Genomic DNA, 19,692 nt, shown 5'->3' on the forward strand with positions numbered 1-19,692 from the left:
GATCTCGGTCTCGGTCTCGGTCTCGGTCTCGGTCCCGGTCTCGGTCTCGACTTCGGACTCCATCTCGGACTCCATCTCGGACTCCATCTCGGGTCCATCTCGGGTCCATCTCGGACTCCATCTCGGACTCCATCTCGGGTCCATCTCGGACTCCATCTCGGACTCCATTTCGGGTCCATCTCGGACTCCATCTCGGACTCCATTTCGGGTCCATCTCGGGTCCATCTCGGACTCCATCTCGGACTCCATCTCGGACTCCATCTCGGACTCCAACTCGGGTCCACCTCGGACTCCACTTTGGACTCCATCTCGGACACTCCCACGTGTCATGTGTTGGTCCTTTTGGGTCCCTTTTTGGAGCCTCGCCTTTTGCTCGCTTCGTGCTCGTTCCTCGAGCACTTCGTTGGGAGTTCCACTCCCGCTCTTGACTTTTCAAGTCGGAGCTTTTGGTCCAAATGTGTTACGCTCGTTTGGCTCTCGCTTCGGCCACTACCATGTGGCACCCTTCCGGCTCCACTTTGGGGCCTAGGGATTTTGTGTCTCACAACTCCACCACCCATAGACGAAGTTCGATGTCCTCATCGAACGGTAAACCCTTTCATAAAGTAACACCCACACGTGTTACCATTTCCATCCTTGGCACCTAGCCAATCTTTGTCTATGGTTTGACATCAAAGGCTCACCATGCCTTGTCCATCCTTTAAGGAGCGTAGTCTCTCCAACTTAGAGACTGATTGGACCACATGTAATGGTTCTCCCCTTTTATTGGTTTAGTTCTCGCTAAACCTCTTAGAGACCCTTCTCTAAGTCAATCCCACTACTCCTTCTCGAGTAGTCTCAATTTCCATCTATTGAATGTTTGCACCTTGGAACTTTTACTCTTTTGACTTTTTGGGAGTCAATTTCCTAGGTGTCTCCAACACCTTGCATTGCACAGATTGTGCAACTCCACTTCCCTATCCTAGGAAGTTCATTACTTGAGGGCACCATCATCCTCTCTTCTATTTCGTGCCACCTTGGGCACTAAGTTCCATTTATCATACTTTGTGCTAGGGCTGTCCATGGCCCTATCATTTGGCTACCTTACCGCTCCCTCACTTGGAGCCTTTACTTCGCCAAATTGGAGCACTTAGGAATCCGTCCTTGAAAGTCCGCTTCCTTTCCCACAAGCCGTTAGCATCGAACACATTAGTGTTCCTTGGCTAACTTTGCCATTTGGATCCCTTCCATTAAATTCCATGGCCCCAAACTTTGGCCACTAGTCCTTTGCTCCTATCCTTGATTGTTGCACCCAGCAACATTGGATCGCTACCTCCATTTTTGAGGTATCCTTTCGGTTCCATAGCAAAGACTCTTCTTTGCCAAGTCCGGAGGATGTTCACCCCTAGTATGTCTCTTTAGCATATTCTGCTATGGGCTCTATCCATGGCCCAACTTCGTGACCCTCCCATGGGTCTTTTATAGAGACTACTTTCCTCGGACTCACTATGCCATCGGACGGACATAGTTTATTTCCCTTAGGTGCTCTTCCCACTTGGTCATCGCGACCAAGCCACACCATCTTAAACAGTTCAATTTCAACATTTTGAACCAGGAACTTCATTCCTTAGCCAACCAAGGACCTTGTCCTTATCTGGCCATAAGATCACCTAGTGATCTCACCTTGGCTCCTTAACAGAGTTGCCAAGAGGTACTTGGTCTTCTAGACCTCCAAGTTGTTGACTATAACCCCGGGGGCATCCCCCACACTTGGCGGTGCACCCAAGCTAGCCCTTACGGCCAAGGGTTCATAGCAACTGAGATTAGGTGTCCCCATCTCACTCACCACGACCTTGGTGCCACTTGCACCAAAGCGTTCAAGTTAGATATGCCGAGCTTTCACACTAAGCAATCTAACCGTGCATCACGACTCCGAGGCATCCCTCGCTTGGCGGTGTGCCCAAACCAGTCTCCCCACTGAGAGTCCATGACCACCGAAATATGAGTGTCCTCATATTCCAAACCATCACCACGCCCTAGTGATTTGGGACTCGAACCCAAGCACTAGAGGGTTGGGACTCGAACCCAACCTCCGTATATGCATCTACGGACGGCATCACACTAGATGCCTGGCGTGACTCCCCACGCCGGTGCACCAACGTATTTTTAAAGCGCGCTACAGATCACAGCTTAGGAACCTAGTTCCTCCACACTGCCAAGTCCTCTCACTTGACATGTCTGTGATCATGCATGGACTCCTCCATGCTCGGCCCCATGGCCCACCCTTTTTGAAGTTATCACCTTCAACTAGGGTATTTGTTCCCCCGACATGCCAATCTCGCTTGGCAAGTCCTCCGACCACTGTAACATGGTTCCTGCATAAGCGTGAAAGTCCTTGACCATCGACTTTCGTTCAAAGCCCTCTCTTTGAACACTCAGGAACTACTTCCCTAACCTTGATAGCCTTGCCTCATGGCAAGCTTCAAGACCACGCTTCTGCTGCGCCACTCTGATTTCACGCGTTCCATGAACCATTTATACTTGGCCTTTCTAGGTACTAAGCTACCTAGAATCGTCTTTGGGAACCTTGAAGGAACTCTGTCCCTCAGCTTGCTAAGGCCTCCCTTTTTGCAAGCCTTCCAAATGCCACATAGTCTAACATGGACAATTCCATATTTTAGACTCTCCATGGCATCATGGTTGCTAGCGGCAACACCCTTGAGCCCCCACTTGATTCTCCACTCCCAGCTGGCATAACCAACCTTGGTTATGCCCTTTGATTCCTATGGTTCGGTTCTATCCCCTTACTTCTTGCTTTTTGGCTTCACACCTTTCCTTTGGTCATTCTCCTCCCAACTAGGAGGATAGTTTTGCACTTTCTATCATGCCTTAGCAAGTATTCTTAGGGATGAACCTACCCAATAGCCTAGGGAGTGGTTCCTCAATCCGGGTATGCTCACCTTATAATCCCACACACTGGGATTACATTGTTGCTTATGGGCCTTTACATGCCCATCACTAGCCTTGCCAAAATTCCATTTTTTGGCTTTGTCCAACTCGGGTAGACAGTCCTCTCCTGTCTCCGCAACCTTGGACATTTGGATAGCACCTTCTATCCATCATTCGCTAGGGACTTAGTCCCTTGGGCTTTATCCATTACCCTCGCGACATCAAACACCACCTTCTGGTGTTCTAGAGTGTTCGGGTGTCCCAATGATGGCTTTCTTGACAATGAGTATTTCCTTTTATGACATTGACTTACTATATCGCAACACAAGCAACTTATCCCCCGTAAAGGTATATCCAACTTCCCTATGCTATTAAGAAGTCTTGGGTAGCTACCTTCTACCCGTTTAACCAGTTATTTTGCACCTCTTGCTTAGTTGCCTCGTAGTTGTCAAGTCCTACAACTCATTGCTTGGTGCTTTCACACCTCCATCATTATCTGGGTCACCACACTCCAACTGCATGCTCTGCAACTTAGGCTATGCTATTCCCATTTCCATTGGGATTCCTTTGGCAAGGGGTTCTCATGAACCCACTAACATAGCCTCAAGGTATCACACCTTGGCACATTTGGTGTCTCCACACCATCGGCTCCACGAGCCCACCTCTATGGCATTTCCCCTTCGTGTCTAAGTCTTTGCCAAGACCAACACCGCTCTTTCTTATGCCAACCATCCGTTAGCACTGCACCATAGAGGTCACACACAACTTTATGTCAAAGTTGTTTTCTTCTGAGAACACCTTTCCCATAACTTTAGCATGGCACATTCTGCCATTGATGAGATACCCTCTGTTCTCATCCTTGGATCCTATGATCCCCCCCCCATCCTTTGTGGGGTACAACACACCTCAGTCCAAATGCTTCCATCAGTCCTTTTAGGACCATCCGTTGACTCTACTTGAGTCATCCAGCAGTTTTGGACTTGGTTAATCCACAGACCCGTAAGGTCCTACTTGTGAGGCACTAGCTCACTGGAATACACTTCTTGCATTCCTGTCCTACTCAAAAGGACTATTTTCACAAGTGTTACTCCGACACTTGATTTTGTTCTCTGGGGGCAACCTTTGCCCCTTAGGACTACTTGTCCATGTGATGAGAACACCAACTCATCCACTTAATACACCCCCAACTCCTTGGGTTGTTCCAGCATTTATTAGAGGTAGCCCCGGCTACCTTTTCAAGGGCTTGAGTCCTCTTCCGTATTTGACCTTCCACGGTCATTACCTTTGGTCTCACATTCATGAGCACCAACCTCGACTATATGAGGATAATCTTGTGACTCCTTTATTGTTTTGGAGTCTCTATCTTTCCTGTGATCCCAAATTTAGTTGTTTACCACAACAACCTTAGCCAATTTGCTAAGACAAATGCTCATCCGGATCACATCCTCAACTCAATGAGGAAAACCTTGCACTGTTCCCAAGATCCCAAAGTCGTTCCATTATTGGCCCTTTTCTATCCACCACCTCGTCTACAAGTTCACACATGAACTGTAATGGAGAGCCATGTCTTCCCGACTTGCTACTCCTCAAGGACAGGCCCACTCCTCGGACCTTCTGATGCCAACACTAGTGGTGATATACTTGAGCACCAATAAAAGTCGGACTAAGGAACAGCTCTGATACCAAGTTGTAAGCAACTAATTTTTCCATTCTACTTTAGTCACTTAACCACACCTTCGACCACTTGGAGGAGTCTCACTCACAACCTCCTTAAGTCCAATTCAGGACTTGGGACTTGCTAGCCCCAAGAATGGCATCCATGCCACTCAACACTTGCACCTGGTCCAAGTGCTCCACGTGTCCGGTCCCAAGACCGACACCCAAAGGTACCACTGACATCTCGGCCCGTTACGCTAAGGCCATGCCCATTCACCTTTGCTGCACTAGTGGTCCAATACCACTTGCATCACCATCCCGTCTCTCCAAGACTGGGCTATCGGTCCATGAGTGGTCATCCTAGATCCACTCCTTAGCATCCTTAGGATGCCCACAGACCTGGGGAATCGCCTTCCCCAAAGTCCCTTTGTCAATTCCTACCAAGTCCCTTTTTGCCCCTGGCCGTGTTTGCCAACACTGCCATTGGATCGAGGCCCACAGACCCGACCACTAAGTCCCATGGTCCTCTGGGACTTCCTCACCACACGACTGTGTCCTTGGTCACTACCCCAGAGGACTGCTCCTCTTCCTTTCCACAGTCTAGGCCTTTGGGACAACATTTCGGAACACCGTGGCCTTACGCGAGCCACCTGGGTACTCTCCCCGCCTTTCGCCTTTAGGTGCTCTAGCCATGGGCTTAGAGCGAGGTTCCGTTGAGCCACACCTGGTATCCAAGTAGGTAGTGCCACCCACACTTGGACTGGGAGCATCGGCCAGTCGATCTCCCGGGGGAACTAGAGCCGGCTCTTGAACACTTCACCAAGCTACCCCGCTTGTCGGTCCGTGTTCACTCTAGTCTTGGACTTCCCAGTGGGCATCTCATCACCCAACACTGGGTCCGGCCTTCCTGGGCCAAACTGGCCTTTCCTGGCCAAACTGGCTCCACTGCAGTCCTCCCCCTACTATACTTTTGGAGCTCACCAAACCCCCCAGGGTCTGGGAGACGAACGCTTTGGGCTTTCACCCTCTTAGGCTCCGGACTCGGACTCGGACTCGGACTCGGACTCGGATTCGGATTCGGACTCGGGCTCGGGCTCGGTCTCGGTCTCGGTCCCGATCTCGGTCTCGGTCTCGGTCTCGGTCTCGGTCCCGGTCTCGGTCTCGACTTCGGACTCCATCTCGGACTCCATCTCGGACTCCATCTCGGACTCCATCTCGGACTCCATCTCGGGTCCATCTCGGGTCCATCTCGGACTCCATCTCGGACTCCATCTCGGGTCCATCTCGGACTCCATCTCGGACTCCATTTCGGGTCCATCTCGGACTCCATCTCGGACTCCATTTCGGGTCCATCTCGGGTCCATCTCGGACTCCATCTCGGACTCCATCTCGGACTCCATCTCGGGTCCATCTCGGACTCCATCTTGGACTCCATCTCGGACTCCATTTCGGGTCCATCTCGGGTCCATCTCGGACTCCATCTCGGACTCCAACTCGGGTCCACCTAGGACTCCACTTCGGACTCCATCTCAGACACTCCCACGTGTCATGTGTTGGTCCTTTTGGGTCCCTTTTTGGAGCCTCGCCTTTTGCTCGCTTCGTGCTCGTTCCTCGAGCACTTCGTTGGGAGTTCCACTCCCGCTCTTGACTTTTCAAGTCGGAGCTTTTGGTCCAAACGTGTTACGCTCGTTTGGCTCTCGCTTCGGCCACTACCATGTGGCACCCTTCCGGCTCCACTTTGGGGCCTAGGGATTTTGTGTCTCACAGTTTAATTCCTCTATGAATTCTTCTGGGTCTACTTCCAACACATCGTGTGCTGGCCCATGTGGCATTCTCATGGGCTTCCTTGGTGGCATTATCTCCTTGATCTTCACTGGAGGTGGCCCGAATGGGACTATGGGTGCATCCGAGCATACAGACATTTTCGAGTACTGCGGCAGTACCTTCGGGTATCCTGTCTCCGGTTCTTGCTTTCCATCCGTGGATATCACTACTTCTGGCGTGAGCTCTTCCCGGACCCCTCTTGACGATGATGCTTCCCATTGTCTCACCTCATCCCACTTCCCTTTTCCCTTATCATCCCTTATCCTACCCTAGAGTTCCTGTCCAATTTGCGCTTCATATGTTCGTGCCACCTGTTCCATCTCATTCGGTCTCTCCTGTCTGGCTTCCTATTGCTGCCTTTCCTTGATGGCCTTTTCCCTCTCAGCTTCTTCTTCCAGCAGCCGCTTTGCTTCCTCTTCTACCAGTCGTCTGGCTTCTTGTTCTTTTCTTGCATTGGCTTCCCTGATTGCCTTGAAACAAGGAGGGCCCTTGTCCAGTGGACAGCACATCTTGACCCTTCGCTTGACCCCGGTCGGGGATCCTACCCACACTTCCTTCCCGCTGACTTCTTTTTCTGCCCTTGCCGCTGCGCTTTCCTCCCCCGCCCCTGGCGATTCATTGGTGATGTTTCTTCTAGGCACTCTTGTGAGTGGTGCTCCCTCTTCCTCGCTTGAATCCTCTTTTCCCTTGTTTTCTACATTGACTAGCGAGACTTCTCCTACCAGCACCTCTTCTGGATTGAGTACTTCCGGCAGCTGCACCCCTTGGGCTCTCCTGCCTGCAGTACTCATCCTCGCCATTGTCCTTGCTCGTGGCATATTTCCCCCCGTGTCTTCCTCTTTTTGCTTTTTCCCTTCTGAATCTTGTGTTCCTCTCCTCCCCTCACCTACTTTTTCCCCCTTTTCCTTCTCTTCTGTTCCCTCCACTTTGTCCACAACCCTCTTCCCTTTTGGAGATTTCTCCTCCTTGTCTTTCCTTTTCCTCTCGCTTACCGCATTGCTTTTGTCTTCACGCTGCCCTTCATTTTTTACCGCAAACAATGCCCTCCGGATTGACAAGTCCCCTTTAAATAACGCTGACCCTAGCTGCCACTTGTCATTCCGCCATTTGCTGCTCGCTCCTCCACGTTTTTCTTCCCCCTTCCCTGTCCATGTATCTAATGCACATGCTTGTTTTCTTGGATTCCTCGGCTTCTCCTCGGACATTACCCCGCCACGCATCTCTCCCTTGGATTTCATGCATGGATTTTCCCCCCATGCATCTCCACGTGTCGCCTTGTCCTTCTTCCCCTCCCTTCCGACTGTGACCTGCTTGGTCGCTTTAATTCCCACTCGCTGCGTGTTGATGACGTTGTTACTGTCCTTGTTTTTCTCCCGATTTGCTATGATCTTGACAGTTATTCCGCCTTTCCCCCCTATTAACTCCTTCCTTGGATTTCCCGCACCTGCATTCATTTGCCGTCTAGCCGTTGTCTCGGGATTCCAGCCGCTCCCGATTCCTCCCATCTTGTTCCGCCGCATGTCCACCATCTCCTCCGTCCCTTCTTCTCCTCCCGGTCGTATCCTAGCCGTCCAGAGCAGTGGTTTTTTACCTTTGAACATCGTGATCTTTGCTTCAAGCTTTGCACTTCCTTTCTTGGGCGTTTCTCTGGCCAGCGAGCTTGGTCTTCCAACTAAAGTGGAGCTTCCCTCTTGCCCAGTTACTTTTGCTCAAGATCTCGGTCGCATAGAGCTTTTGAACCTTCAGAAAAAAATTTCGGGTCCAAGCTGATGTCAGCCGGCCAGCCCAGTTTTGCTGTGCCCAAGATCCCCCCGACTAGTACTCCAGATCATTGCCTTATTGCGACCGTTCCTCTTATCCTCCCAGCGCACACTCTTTCTTTTTTAGTGCATGCAGTGGAAAGTTCTTGGTGGACTTTTGAGACTTTTCACTTAGCTTTTTATAGCTCAACGATCTTACTCCTCTCTGGCTTGTTCCCCCGAGGACCAAAAGGACTTTCTTACAAGCTAATACTGTCAGCCGAGGGGGGGCTAGAAAGGATGTCGTTCGGAGCCATTCCAAACTTGAGATACGAGCCAAAGAATGCACGGCGGGGGTGATTCAAGGGGATGCTTTCGATTCTTTTTTCTTTTTTCTAGCGCTTTGCAGCTGGAGGAGAGGCTTCGCTTCTAGCTTTGATCTTTAGCCTTTGTCTGGTGAACTCTTAGCTGAAAAAACTGGCCCACCGACTTGAAACCAGCTTGAACCACACTACGAGCTCTATCCACCCAATCTCTTGCTGTACCTTGCGCGAGTCGCTCACACCCAGAGAAGGACCAAACTCACTGCCCAGCCACACTCAGAGCCATTGTGCTTCCGCCTGGAGCTTCCCGATCAACTTGCAAAAAACCCTCTCGGATATGGCTGCAGTCGAGAAGATCCAACGGCGCGTCTCACTACCGTCCAGCGCCAGTGCCACACTCAAGCGTCCAGTCCACTCTCACCCAGCGGCTGCACTTCTCTCCTCTTGCCTTGGTGCCTTCCCTCCTCTAGTCCGACTTTGTTAAATGGGGCCTTTTATTTTCCAGTAAAAAACCAAAAAGACTAGGCGTGGTTTCATTGGGCACGAATCCAGCAAAAGAGCCTTTATCTAGAGGAGCCTACAATGGAAGTACCAACGGAAAGGGGGGTTGCTCGCGAACTGGCGCCCGAAGGTCTTCCGAGATGTGACACTTGGAACCAATAGTCCAGCGGTGTCCACATCCATTCCCGAGTACCTGCCTCCCCTTGCTTCCACAAAAAATGCCAGATCTGTGCCTCTTTTTTTGCTTTTTCTGGACCATTTCTGCCTCCTCTCTTTTCCAATTGTAGGGTGCGGGCTGCTGCTGCAGTTATCATTCTAGTCCACACCCGTGATGCCACCACCCTTGGTCCTTCTTCTCTGTCATTGAAAATCCTGTTGCACCGGGCTTTCCACACTTCCCACATTGTAATTCCTCGCAATAGATCTACTATCTCTGCTGGAATTCCTTCTGTATTTGTTCTCGTTATGTTGAGCTGATCGAACCGAGGTGCCCCTTCTTCTTTTGAAGACCATTTCCAAGAGTCTGTTCCATTTCGCATTCCTGCAGCAGCTTCGCCCCACACTGCTGCTTCATACTTCATACGTGAGGCACACTTGTCTTTGAGAGTGTTGTTGCAGCAACCAGCACGTGCTTCTCCACACATCTTGTGCACTTTCGCATTCCCATAGTATGTGCCTTTGTGTCTCCCTCGCTCCGCATTTATCGCACGTTTGGTCCACGAGATGTATGTTTCGTTTAGATGGTAGCCTGTCTTGCATTGTCAACCACATGAAATACCTTGTTTTTGCTGCCCACCGTCCACTCCATAGTCCTTTTAAAGTCTCCTGTTGCACCCTGTCTTGTATGTTAGCTTGTTTCATCCTTGATATCAGTAGCGAGTCACTGCGTGGGCGAATGAGCCTTCTTCCCAATCCTGTTTCGTAAGCAAAAAACTCTTCCTTTTTTTGTCCTTGCCAATTCCATTCCATTGGATCCCAGGCCAATTCACTTAGTTTTTGTTGCCTGAACCAGTACATCCTAGCTACTAGGCCTTCTGATATCTTCGGGTCCATTGTTGCTGTCTTCTTATCTATCTTTATAACTCGTATCAGCTCTGCCCTTGACATGTCCGGTCGTGGACTTTCCTCAGGCACCTTGTATGGTAATAGTCGGCCTGCCCCCCCCCCCCGACTTCAAAGACAACACACTTCGCCTGGTCTTGAGTTGCCGTATATATCACTTTTTCTTCGGCTATCCACCATGCTGGTGTCGTTTCTCTGACTTCCCTAATGCTCTGTTTGCAGTTCCTTCGTGCTTCTTCAAAGGCTACTTCAAACTTTTTCAAGCGGTGTGCTGAAATTTCCAGCCCGTAGAAAGACTTTAGTCTATCTCTGTTCATTTCTGTTTCCCCCACTTTTATCATCGAGTCGGCTTCTGCAAATGTTCTCATCCCAACACTGTGGAGGTCTCGGCATACCTTGTCTATTCCTCTGTCCCCTGTTTCCCCCAGACTTTTCCCCTTATACTGAAATAGCTTATTAAGGAACATTGGTTGTCGGTCCATCTCGTAGCTATTTGCCAGTTTTCTTTTTTCCATCTTGCTCTTGAATTCTTTCCACAGCCTGAACAACTTCCCGGAGAACGTATTTGGTTTTGGCATTTTTAGCGTTCCTTCATTGAACAGCCACCTTTCATCTTTTTCCCAGTTTTGTCTCGTGTGTTCTAGTCTATCTGGAATGACTTTGAGCAGTTAGTGGCATAGTAGGAGTTTCCATGGCTGGTTTCCAGGCATGTTCATTGGTGAAAGATCTTGAATAGCAGTGCCTTGCATTGTTCCTCTATATCAATTATGTTTATCCCCCCTTCCTGTTTTGCTCTTGTGACCGAGCTCCATCCAACCTTTGCCCCTCCTCTTGATACTGTTGACTGTCCCTTCCATATGTATGTCCTGATGAGCTTGTTCATGTCTTTTAGTGTTTTCTTGTCCAAGTTCCAGGACACCGCCAGGAACCAGATTGCACCTAGCACAATGTTGTTTGCCACTACACATCTTGCCGAGAAGGATAGCTTTCGTGATGCCCAAAATTTCAGTTGGTCTCTGAGCTTTTCAACCGCTTTTTGATTCTATGGGAGGGGGTCGTAAGTCCGGCCTACTTGGAACCCCAAATATCTTGTTGTTTCCCCTTGCTTCAGCCACTTGAACTCCCACTCACTTCCCCAACTTGGCGGATCAGAGCTTGGCAACCATATTCCCACTGATTTCCCCCAGTTTATTCTTGAGCCAGCTGCCAGGTTAAAGAAGTCCAAATCCTCCTTGACCTTGCTCATGTTTTCCAGGGCTCCTGATGTGATGATTCCCGTGTCATCCGCGAAGGCACTAGATTTCAACTGCCTTTCAGCTGTCCCTGCCAGATCTTGTAGCGAGTCTCTACACTCGGGCAATACCAGCCCCTCTGGCCCATCCTCCCTTGCTAAATAGTGCGCTAACGCATCGGCCACGAAAAAGAATAAAAAAGGGGCTAGTGGACACCCTTGTCTTACTGACCGTTGTAGCTTGATTGTGTTCCCCACTGTCCCATTTATTGTGACTTTGCTTGATGCACCTTGGTATAGGGTGGCCGTCCATCCTATGAACTTTTCTGGAATGCCAATCTTCCTCATCGTCATTTGCAGGAACTCCCAATCCACTCTGTCATACGCCTTCTCATAATCTAGGAGTATTATTGCCATCTCTAGTCCTTGGTCCTCGACTTGTTCTTGCGTGAGCAGCACTGTCAGGATGTTGTCTACCAGCTGTCTACCTTCCACAAATCCATTCTGGGTGTCGTGTATCGTCTCTGGCAGTATCGGCCTTAATCTCTTGGCAAGCGCCTTGGCTACTATCTTGTATAGGGTGTTCAGCATCGAGATCGGTCTCCAGTTTTTTATTAGAGATGCATCCCCTCCTTTTTTCGGAATGAGTGCAATTACTCCATCTATGGCTCCTGGAGGCCATTGTCCTGTTCTCATCACCTCCCTCCATGTGTCCAACACTACTGGCCCAATCCATTCCTAGTTCGCTTTATAATACGCTGGTGGCATCCCATCTTCCCCGGGCATCTTGTCATCGTTCAGGTCTCTGACTGCCTCCTCTAGTTCTTCTAATGTGAAGTTTCTACACAAGGCTTGTGCTAAGGATTCATCTACTTTCCGGGGCATAACCTGGAGCACCTCATTCATGGCTGTTTTCCTTTCTTTTGTCCATGGTTCCGCCATAAACAGTCCTTGGTAGTATGCCTCAGCCATCTTGTGCTTTCCTGTAGGCTCGTGTGCATCACCCCTTGGTCGTCCTTGAGCCCGAACATTGGCGGGGACGTGACTCTTGCTTTTATAGACTTATAAAACTCTTTGTTTAGTGCATTCTCGCTATTATGCCACTTGAGGTGCCCCGACCTTATAAATGCCTCCATTTTTTCCGCCTCCAGGGTGAAAAGTTGGGCTTTGGTTCTTGCTAACTGAGTTCTGAGTGACGCATCCAGCGGGTCCAACCTAATCAATCTCTTAATAGCTTCAATATTTCTTCTTATAGCTTGCACTTTTTTATAGACTTTTCTTCGTTTGTTCTGTGTCTTTTTCCTGATCTCATTGTCTATCTTGATTGTGAACTTGTGCAGATCCCCTCCTTCTTGTTGATTCCACTTTTCTTTTATGTAATCATTCAGCTCTCTATCCTCAAAATTTTTCCGAGATACTGGTGCAGGCCTCTTTGTTCCCCACCTCTTTAAGATGGGAAGGGTCAATGATACTGAGTTGTGATCCGAGAAGTCTCTGTATCCCGTGGCTATGTCTAGTTTTCCACTGTTCTGACACAGTTCTGGTGACACATAAAACCGGTCCAGTCTTCGTTGTATTCCTCGTTGCTGGTGCTCTTGCCATGTGAACCTTGGCTGGTGTTGCACAAAGCCCGAGATGTTGTATGTGTCTTCTAGCCCCATAGCTAGCACTAGTTGTGCTCACATTGCTCTTTCCCTGCTCGTCCTCTTATCTCTCATTTCTCCCCCATCTTTGTCTAGCTCTTCTTCCACAAAGTTGAAATCTCCCGTGACCATCCATGCTGAGGGTTGTGCAGGTATTCGGTGTACCAACTCATTCCAGAAGTCTGCCCTTTTGAAGGAGCTTCCTGCTGGTGCATACACATTCAGGAGGCCCACTAGCATATCACCTATCTTAAACTGGACACACTGTGCTCTGCCCGGTACCAGTATTGCATGATCTTCAACCAGGGATTCCCACGGGCCTTTTACTACTATTAACGTGCCTCCACTGCCTAATACTGCCGGATTCCAGAAATATTTTCCCTTCGTAAACTTATAAACCAGGTCCAACCTTGAGAGCCTATGCTCTTGCACACACAAGAAATCAAAACATTGCGTCACTCCTTCTACTTGCCTAAGGTACTATCTAAACTTCATCTTCTTATTAGTCAACGCTGGTCTCTCCTTCTTCAGGCCTCCCACGTTCCACATTCTCACATTGACGTTAACCATTTCTGAATCCTCGGGCGCTGCCAAGACGCTGTCTCTCCACCCAATGGTATGGTCCCATTGGGCGGAGTGGCCATTGAAACGGGATTCTCACCGTTCCTCGGAACCTGAACGAGTTCGGCGCTTGTTCCACGAGATTGTCTTCCCGAATCGAAAACCTCTGCGGGTTCCAGTTGAAGTTGTAGGCCAAAATATCCTCCAAAGTCCGGCCTACATCTTGTCCTGGCAAGATCAAAATTGCCAGTGGGGCGTATCCCACTCTGTTGTCGATCCATTCCCCCAGGAACTTGGGAGGGTTCGTTCCACTAACGTAGAGCTCAATTTCACAAACTGCTCTTCTCGAGGGGGTGAATCCTGGTGAACAGTTTCCTCTTGCAAAGTCCTCCGTTCTGCCTGATCTTGAGCGTGACTGTTGTTGTTCCACTAGCCCCGGCACCCTTTGTGTAGCCTGTTGTGGTGGCATTTGTCCTTTATCTTGGACCATCTCTACTTCTGTGTCAGGTTCCTTTGCCTCCCCCACGGCTTGTCCTTCGAACCGTCTTCCTGTTGACCTCCATTCTTTCCCTCGCGAAGCCCCCGACTGTGCTTTTTCCTGCTTGGCTGCTGTTGATTGCTCCCCTTGTCCCTCTTGCTTCTGTCCTTTTGTTCGAGGCTTCTTGCTTTTGCCACTGGAGGCCGCTTTCTCTGTTGTTTCCCTTTCCCCTCTGGCTCCACGTTTCTTGCCTTCCGAGCCACTGTTTGCTTTCTGTCGGTCCTCTCCTATTTCCTGCATTCCCCCCACGCTTGCTCCTCTGGCCAAATAGTGTTTTCCAATGTGTCCCATGCGCCGGCAGATAATGCACACGCTCGGGTTTGGTAACAGCATAACCCTAATCCTTCTTGGCCCTTGCCCCTTCCCTGGCTTGAGTTCTATCTCGAAGGGGATGTGTACTTCTTTTGGAATCCTGACTTTGACCGTGACTCTGTCTCCCACTGGCATTCCTTCCATCCTTATGAACGTAGCAAACTGCCTCAGTATTGTCGCCAGAATCTTGTCTTCGGCCAGTGCCACGTCCATGCCTTGTAGCTCAAAGTTCACGATCACAGATGGCGGGAGTAGCATCCTCTTTTTCTGGGGCTTGAAATTGTTATGGTATGCTCTGAAGAAGAGCTGAAAGTTTAACTGTGTGTACGCATCCACTCGCAGCAGCTTGTGCCGAGCTCTCTCGTCCTTGATGACCACATTATAGCACTTTTCCCCAAGGTCCTTCACATCTTCTGTTAAAACTGTGACCAACATGTCGTGATATGCCAGCGCTGCGCATACCCAATTTGATACTACGAAACCTGCCGGGACTGCTCCTTCCACTATTACATGTATGGTTTCTTCCGCTCTTCTAGCTTGCAACTTGTTTAACTCCTCCATGAATTCTTCCTGGTTCTACTTCCAGAACATCATTTGCCAGCCCGAATGGCATTCTCGTGGGCTTCCTTGGTGGCATTATCTCCTCAATCTTTACTGGAGGTGGCCCGAACGGGACTATGGGTACATCCGGACATACCGACATTTTCGAATACTGTGGTAAAACCTTCGGGTATCCCGTTTCAGGCTCTTGCTTCCCTTCCTGGGATATCACCACCTCCGGCACGAGCTCTTCCCAGATCCCTCTTGATGACGATGCTTCCCACTGTCTTGCCTCATCCAACTTCCCTTCTCCCTTGTCCTCCCTCATTTTGTCATGAAGTTCCTGTCCCAATGGAGCTTCGTATGTTCGCGCCGCCTGTCCCATCCCGTCCAATCTCTCCTGTCTGGCTTCCTGTTCTTGCCTTTCCTTTACGGCCTTCTCCTTTTCCCTTTCAGCTTCTTCTTCCAGTAGCCTTTTTGCTGCCTCTTCTGCCAAGCGTCTGGCTTCTTACTCTTTTCGCGCATTGGCTTCCCTGATTGCCTTGAAGCAGGGGGGGCCCTTCTCCAGTGGGCAGCACGTCTTGACTCTTCGCTTAATCCCGGTCGGGGACCCTACCGCTGCTTCCTTCCCGCTGGCTTCCTTTTTTGCCCTTGCCCCTGCGCTTTCCTCCCCGACTCCTGGTGATTCGTTGGTGGGGTTTCTTCTAGGTGCTCTCGTGAGTGCTGTTTCCTCTTCCTCTCTTGCATCCTCTTTTCCTTTGTTTTCCACATTGGCTGGCGAGACTTCTCCTACCAGCGCCTCTTCTGGATCTAGTACCTCTGGAAGCTGCACACCCCTGGCTCTCCCTCCTGCAATACTCATCCTTGCCATTGTCCTTGCTCGTGGCATTTTTCCCCCAGTGTCTTCCTCTCTTTTTTTTTCCCTCTGATTCTAGCGTTCCTCTCTTCCCCTCCCTCTCTTTTTTCCCCTTTTCCCACCCTTCCGTTCCCTCCCCTTCTTCCACTTCCCTCTTTCCTTTTGGAGATTTTTCCCCCTTGCCTTTCCCTTGCCTTTCGCTTACTGCTTTGCCTTTGTCTTCACGCTACCCCTCGTCTTTTACCGAAAACAATGCCCTCCGGATTGACAAGTCCCCTTTAAATAGCACTGACCCTGGCTGCCACATGTCATTCCGCCATTTGCTGCCCGCCCCTCCACGTTTTTCTTCCCCCTTTCCTGTCCACATTGATAGCGCACATGATTGCTTTCTTGGATTCTTCGGCTTCTCCTCAGACATGACCCCGCCACGCGACTCTCCCTTGGATTTCCTACATGGATTTTCTCCCCATGCGTCTCCACTTGTCGCCTTGTCCTTCTTCCCCTCCCTTCCAACAGTGACCTGCTCGGTCTCTTTAATTCCCACTGGCTACGTGGTGATGACGTTGTTACTGTCCTCGTTTTTCTCCCAATTTGCTACGATCTTGACAATTATTCCGCCTTTCCCCCCTATTAACTCCTCCCTTGGATTTCCCGCACCCGCATTCATTCGCCGTCTAGCCGTTGTCTCGGGATTCTGGCCGCTCCCAATTCCTCCCATCTTGGTCTGCTGCGTGTCCACCATCTCCTCCGTCCCTTCTTCTCCTCTCGGTCGCATCCTAGCCGTCCAGAGCAGCGGTTTTTTGCCTTTGAACATCGTGATCTTGCTTCAAGCTTTGCACTTCCTTTCTTGGGCATTTCTCTGGCCAGCGAGCTTGGTCTTCCAACCCATCTAGTCCGACTTTGTGAAATGACTTGAGAGGCGTAGAATAAGTGGGAGCTTCGGCGCAAGTGAAATACCACTACTTTTAATGTTATTTTACTTACTCCGTGAGGTGGAGACGGGGCCTGGCCCCTTCTTCTTGTCCCAAGGCCGGCTCATGCCGGCCAATCTAGGTGGATGACATTGTCAGGTGGGGAGTTTGGCTAGGGCAGCACATCTGTTAAAAAATAACGCAAGTGTCCTAAAATGAGCTTAACGAGAACAGAAATCTCGTGTGGAACAAAAGGGGGTGCACTCTTGTTCATGGGCCCTTTCCCTCTATATTTGAACCCCTATGGATCGTCTCTCAAGTCATTCTCTTTGGTTGCTTACAATCCACCACGCTTCCCTACAAGTCAATCAAAATGTCAGATGTCAATCAACATGTGGTGTGATTCCCCTAGCCAACTAACAGAGTCGGACCCGAGACCGCTCTGATACCAAATGTAAGCTCCTAAGTTTGGACTTCCCAAGAGGTCACCTAACCCAGTACTATTCAAACCCAAGGACGCTTAACCAAGTATCCCAAGACCCTTAACCAATTGGAAAAGGGGGTGCACTCTTGTTCATGGGCCCTTTCCTTTTATATTTGAACCCCATGGAATGACTTGAGGTGAACAGAAGCTGAGAGCCGCAGCTCTCCCGAGAGCCCCGCTCTCTTGAAACCCTACCCCTCGGGTCGAGCCCAGTGAGAGCAAATTGGACTAGCTAGATGTCAATCAACATGTGGTGTGATTCCCCTAGCCAACCAACAGAGTTGGACCCGAGACCGCTCCGATACCAAATGTAAGCTTCTGATTTGGACTTCCCGGGAGGTCACCCAGCCCAGTATTATTCAAACCCAAGGACGCTTAACCCCAAGTATCCCAAGACCCTTAACTTATTGGAAAAGGGGTGCACTCTTGTTCATGGGCCCTTTCCCTCTATATTTGAACCCCATGAACCGTCTCTCAAGTTGTTCTCTTTGGTTGCTTACAATCCACCATGCTTCCCTGCAAATTCACGCCCTCGTGAACGGAAGCTAAGAGCTGCAGCTCTCCCGAGAGCCCCGCTCTCTTGACACCCTACCCCTCGGGTCGAGCCCAGCGGGAGCAAACTAGACCAGCCAGATGTCAATTAACATGTGGTGTGATTCCCCTAGCCAACCAACAGAGTCGGACCTGAGACCGCTCTGATACCAAATATAACCTCTTGAGTTTGGACTTCCCATGAGGTCACTCAGCCCAATACTATTCAAACTCAAGGACGCTTAATCCTAAGTATCCCAAAACCCTTAACTGATTGGAAAAGGGGGTGCACTCTTGTTCATGGGCCCTTTCCCTCTATATTTGAACCCCATGGACTGTCTTTCAAGTCGTTCTCTTTGGTTGCTTACATTCATTTAGTTAGCCATACTAATGTAATTGCCATGCAACTAGGATGGCAATATACTTTGTATATATTACCATTATTATTATTATTATTGCCCTAGAGTTTGAGCTATCATGCAAGCCTCTTCTTTGATTCATGTTGTGTGCCCAAGGATTGTAGGTTCATGTTTATATATACTTGAACACTTGCAATAACTAGTGATAGAAGCTACCTATGAATGGTTGTCTCTTTGAATGATAAGAACAAACATTATTAATGGCTCGGTTAGTAAAGGGCTAACAGTGACAAGGTGGTAGTGGTCAATGGATAGACCTTCACATGAGGACAATGAGGCCATAAAAATGTTATGCTGTCATGAGGTGGAGTTGTGGTTTTTTAGGAGTTGAGGAGGGGTGGTGTGAAAAGAAAACCCTCAGGCAATAGCTTCAACCAGCAAATGCATAAGAAGCAAAGTAGGCATCATTGTTCAAGTGAACTCATAGCACTTGGCCTTTTGTTTCTTGTTCCCAAGCATTAATAATGTTAGGGAGAGTGCTTTTCAATGGAGGTAGTACTAGGAGATCAAGAGGATCTTTAGAATCTGGTATCTTCCTTGTGATTCATTATTTCTTATGTGCATGTGTCTAGATTAAAAAAGACAAAAATGAAACTAACTTAATACAATAAGTAAAGCAAACTTACCATCACTTCAACCACTTCCATGTATTTCTCAGTGTTAGATAACAAGCACTCGTAACTTCTTCCTCCAAGCCAAAACTAACTTTCCTCTTTTGCTATGGAACTCAAGGCACAACTTCCCAAAAACCATCACTATAAGTGCTAACATTTTTTATATATTATCAAGATTAAGAACATTTATCAATAATTAATCAGTCCCCATGAAAGATATTTGCCTTCTTGGACTTTCCAACAAAGTTTACAGTGTTTAAAATAAAACATACAAAGTTAAGGAAAGATTTTACTAGGATATTGAGAGAACCTAAAACTGGGATAAAGAACCAACGAGAGAAACCACTTAAATTCTCCACAACTTATTTTGATTTCTTATTATGTCAATCATATAAAAAATTGATTAAACCTTTGTGAAAAGATATTAATTCTAATATTAATTTATACTTTTTACATTTATTTTACCATAAGCTTCCATGGATTATTTATTCTATATCAGTGGAAAGCCCAGTGAACTCTTCTCTGTTAGCCTCATCCATGTTATTGTTTTTGTAGAAGACATCCCTCATCAAGCCTCTCTAGCTTGGAGACCCTTCTTCACAATCGCTAACACCTGCCCGACTTGCAAAGAAGTGTCATGTTTGGCGCACCAAGAAATTCCAGAAAGGAAGATGAAAAGATATCGGGCCTCCTTGGGCGCCCTGGGTACCAAGCGCTATCCGGTAGGTCACGGTGGGGTTGACCATACCGACTTAGCACTACTGGGTCACTGACGAGGGGGGCCAAGTGGTCAAGGGTCAGCGACCCCATTTACTAAGCAACCCGAGGGATGCAAGCGCCCTTTCAGGCTCTCCCGGATTAACCCTTCTTGCAACTCCATTTCTTTTATACCGCTGTTCCTCTACTGCGCCTTGGCTGGTGGGATAGGTTTTCAGCTTACATGGCACAACACCCGCATCTCCGGGATGTCTAGGATTGTCGGTTGTCAACCTGGCAGTTTGCACCGACATTTCGACAAC

General features: G+C 49.0%; 1 protein-coding gene across 1 annotated transcript; it reads right to left on the reverse strand.

Annotated features, from left to right (window-relative positions):
- Positions 1-6,755: 6,755 nt before the first annotated feature.
- On the reverse strand, positions 6,756-8,009 carry LOC9655146. Its single transcript, XM_002963571.2, has one exon. The coding sequence runs from the start codon at positions 8,007-8,009 to the stop codon at positions 6,756-6,758; it is 1,254 nt and encodes a 417-aa protein (XP_002963617.2).
- Positions 8,010-19,692: the final 11,683 nt, after the last annotated feature.

This window comes from Selaginella moellendorffii, unplaced genomic scaffold (assembly GCF_000143415.4).
Source record: "Selaginella moellendorffii unplaced genomic scaffold, v1.0 SELMOscaffold_3, whole genome shotgun sequence".
Taxonomy (NCBI): Eukaryota; Viridiplantae; Streptophyta; class Lycopodiopsida; order Selaginellales; family Selaginellaceae; genus Selaginella; species Selaginella moellendorffii.

Bases quoted from the DNA above. Each gene is read 5' to 3' on its own strand.
- LOC9655146 (XM_002963571.2), bottom strand. From the start codon at position 8,009: ATGTTCAAAGGTAAAAAACCACTGCTCTGGACGGCTAGGATACGACCG.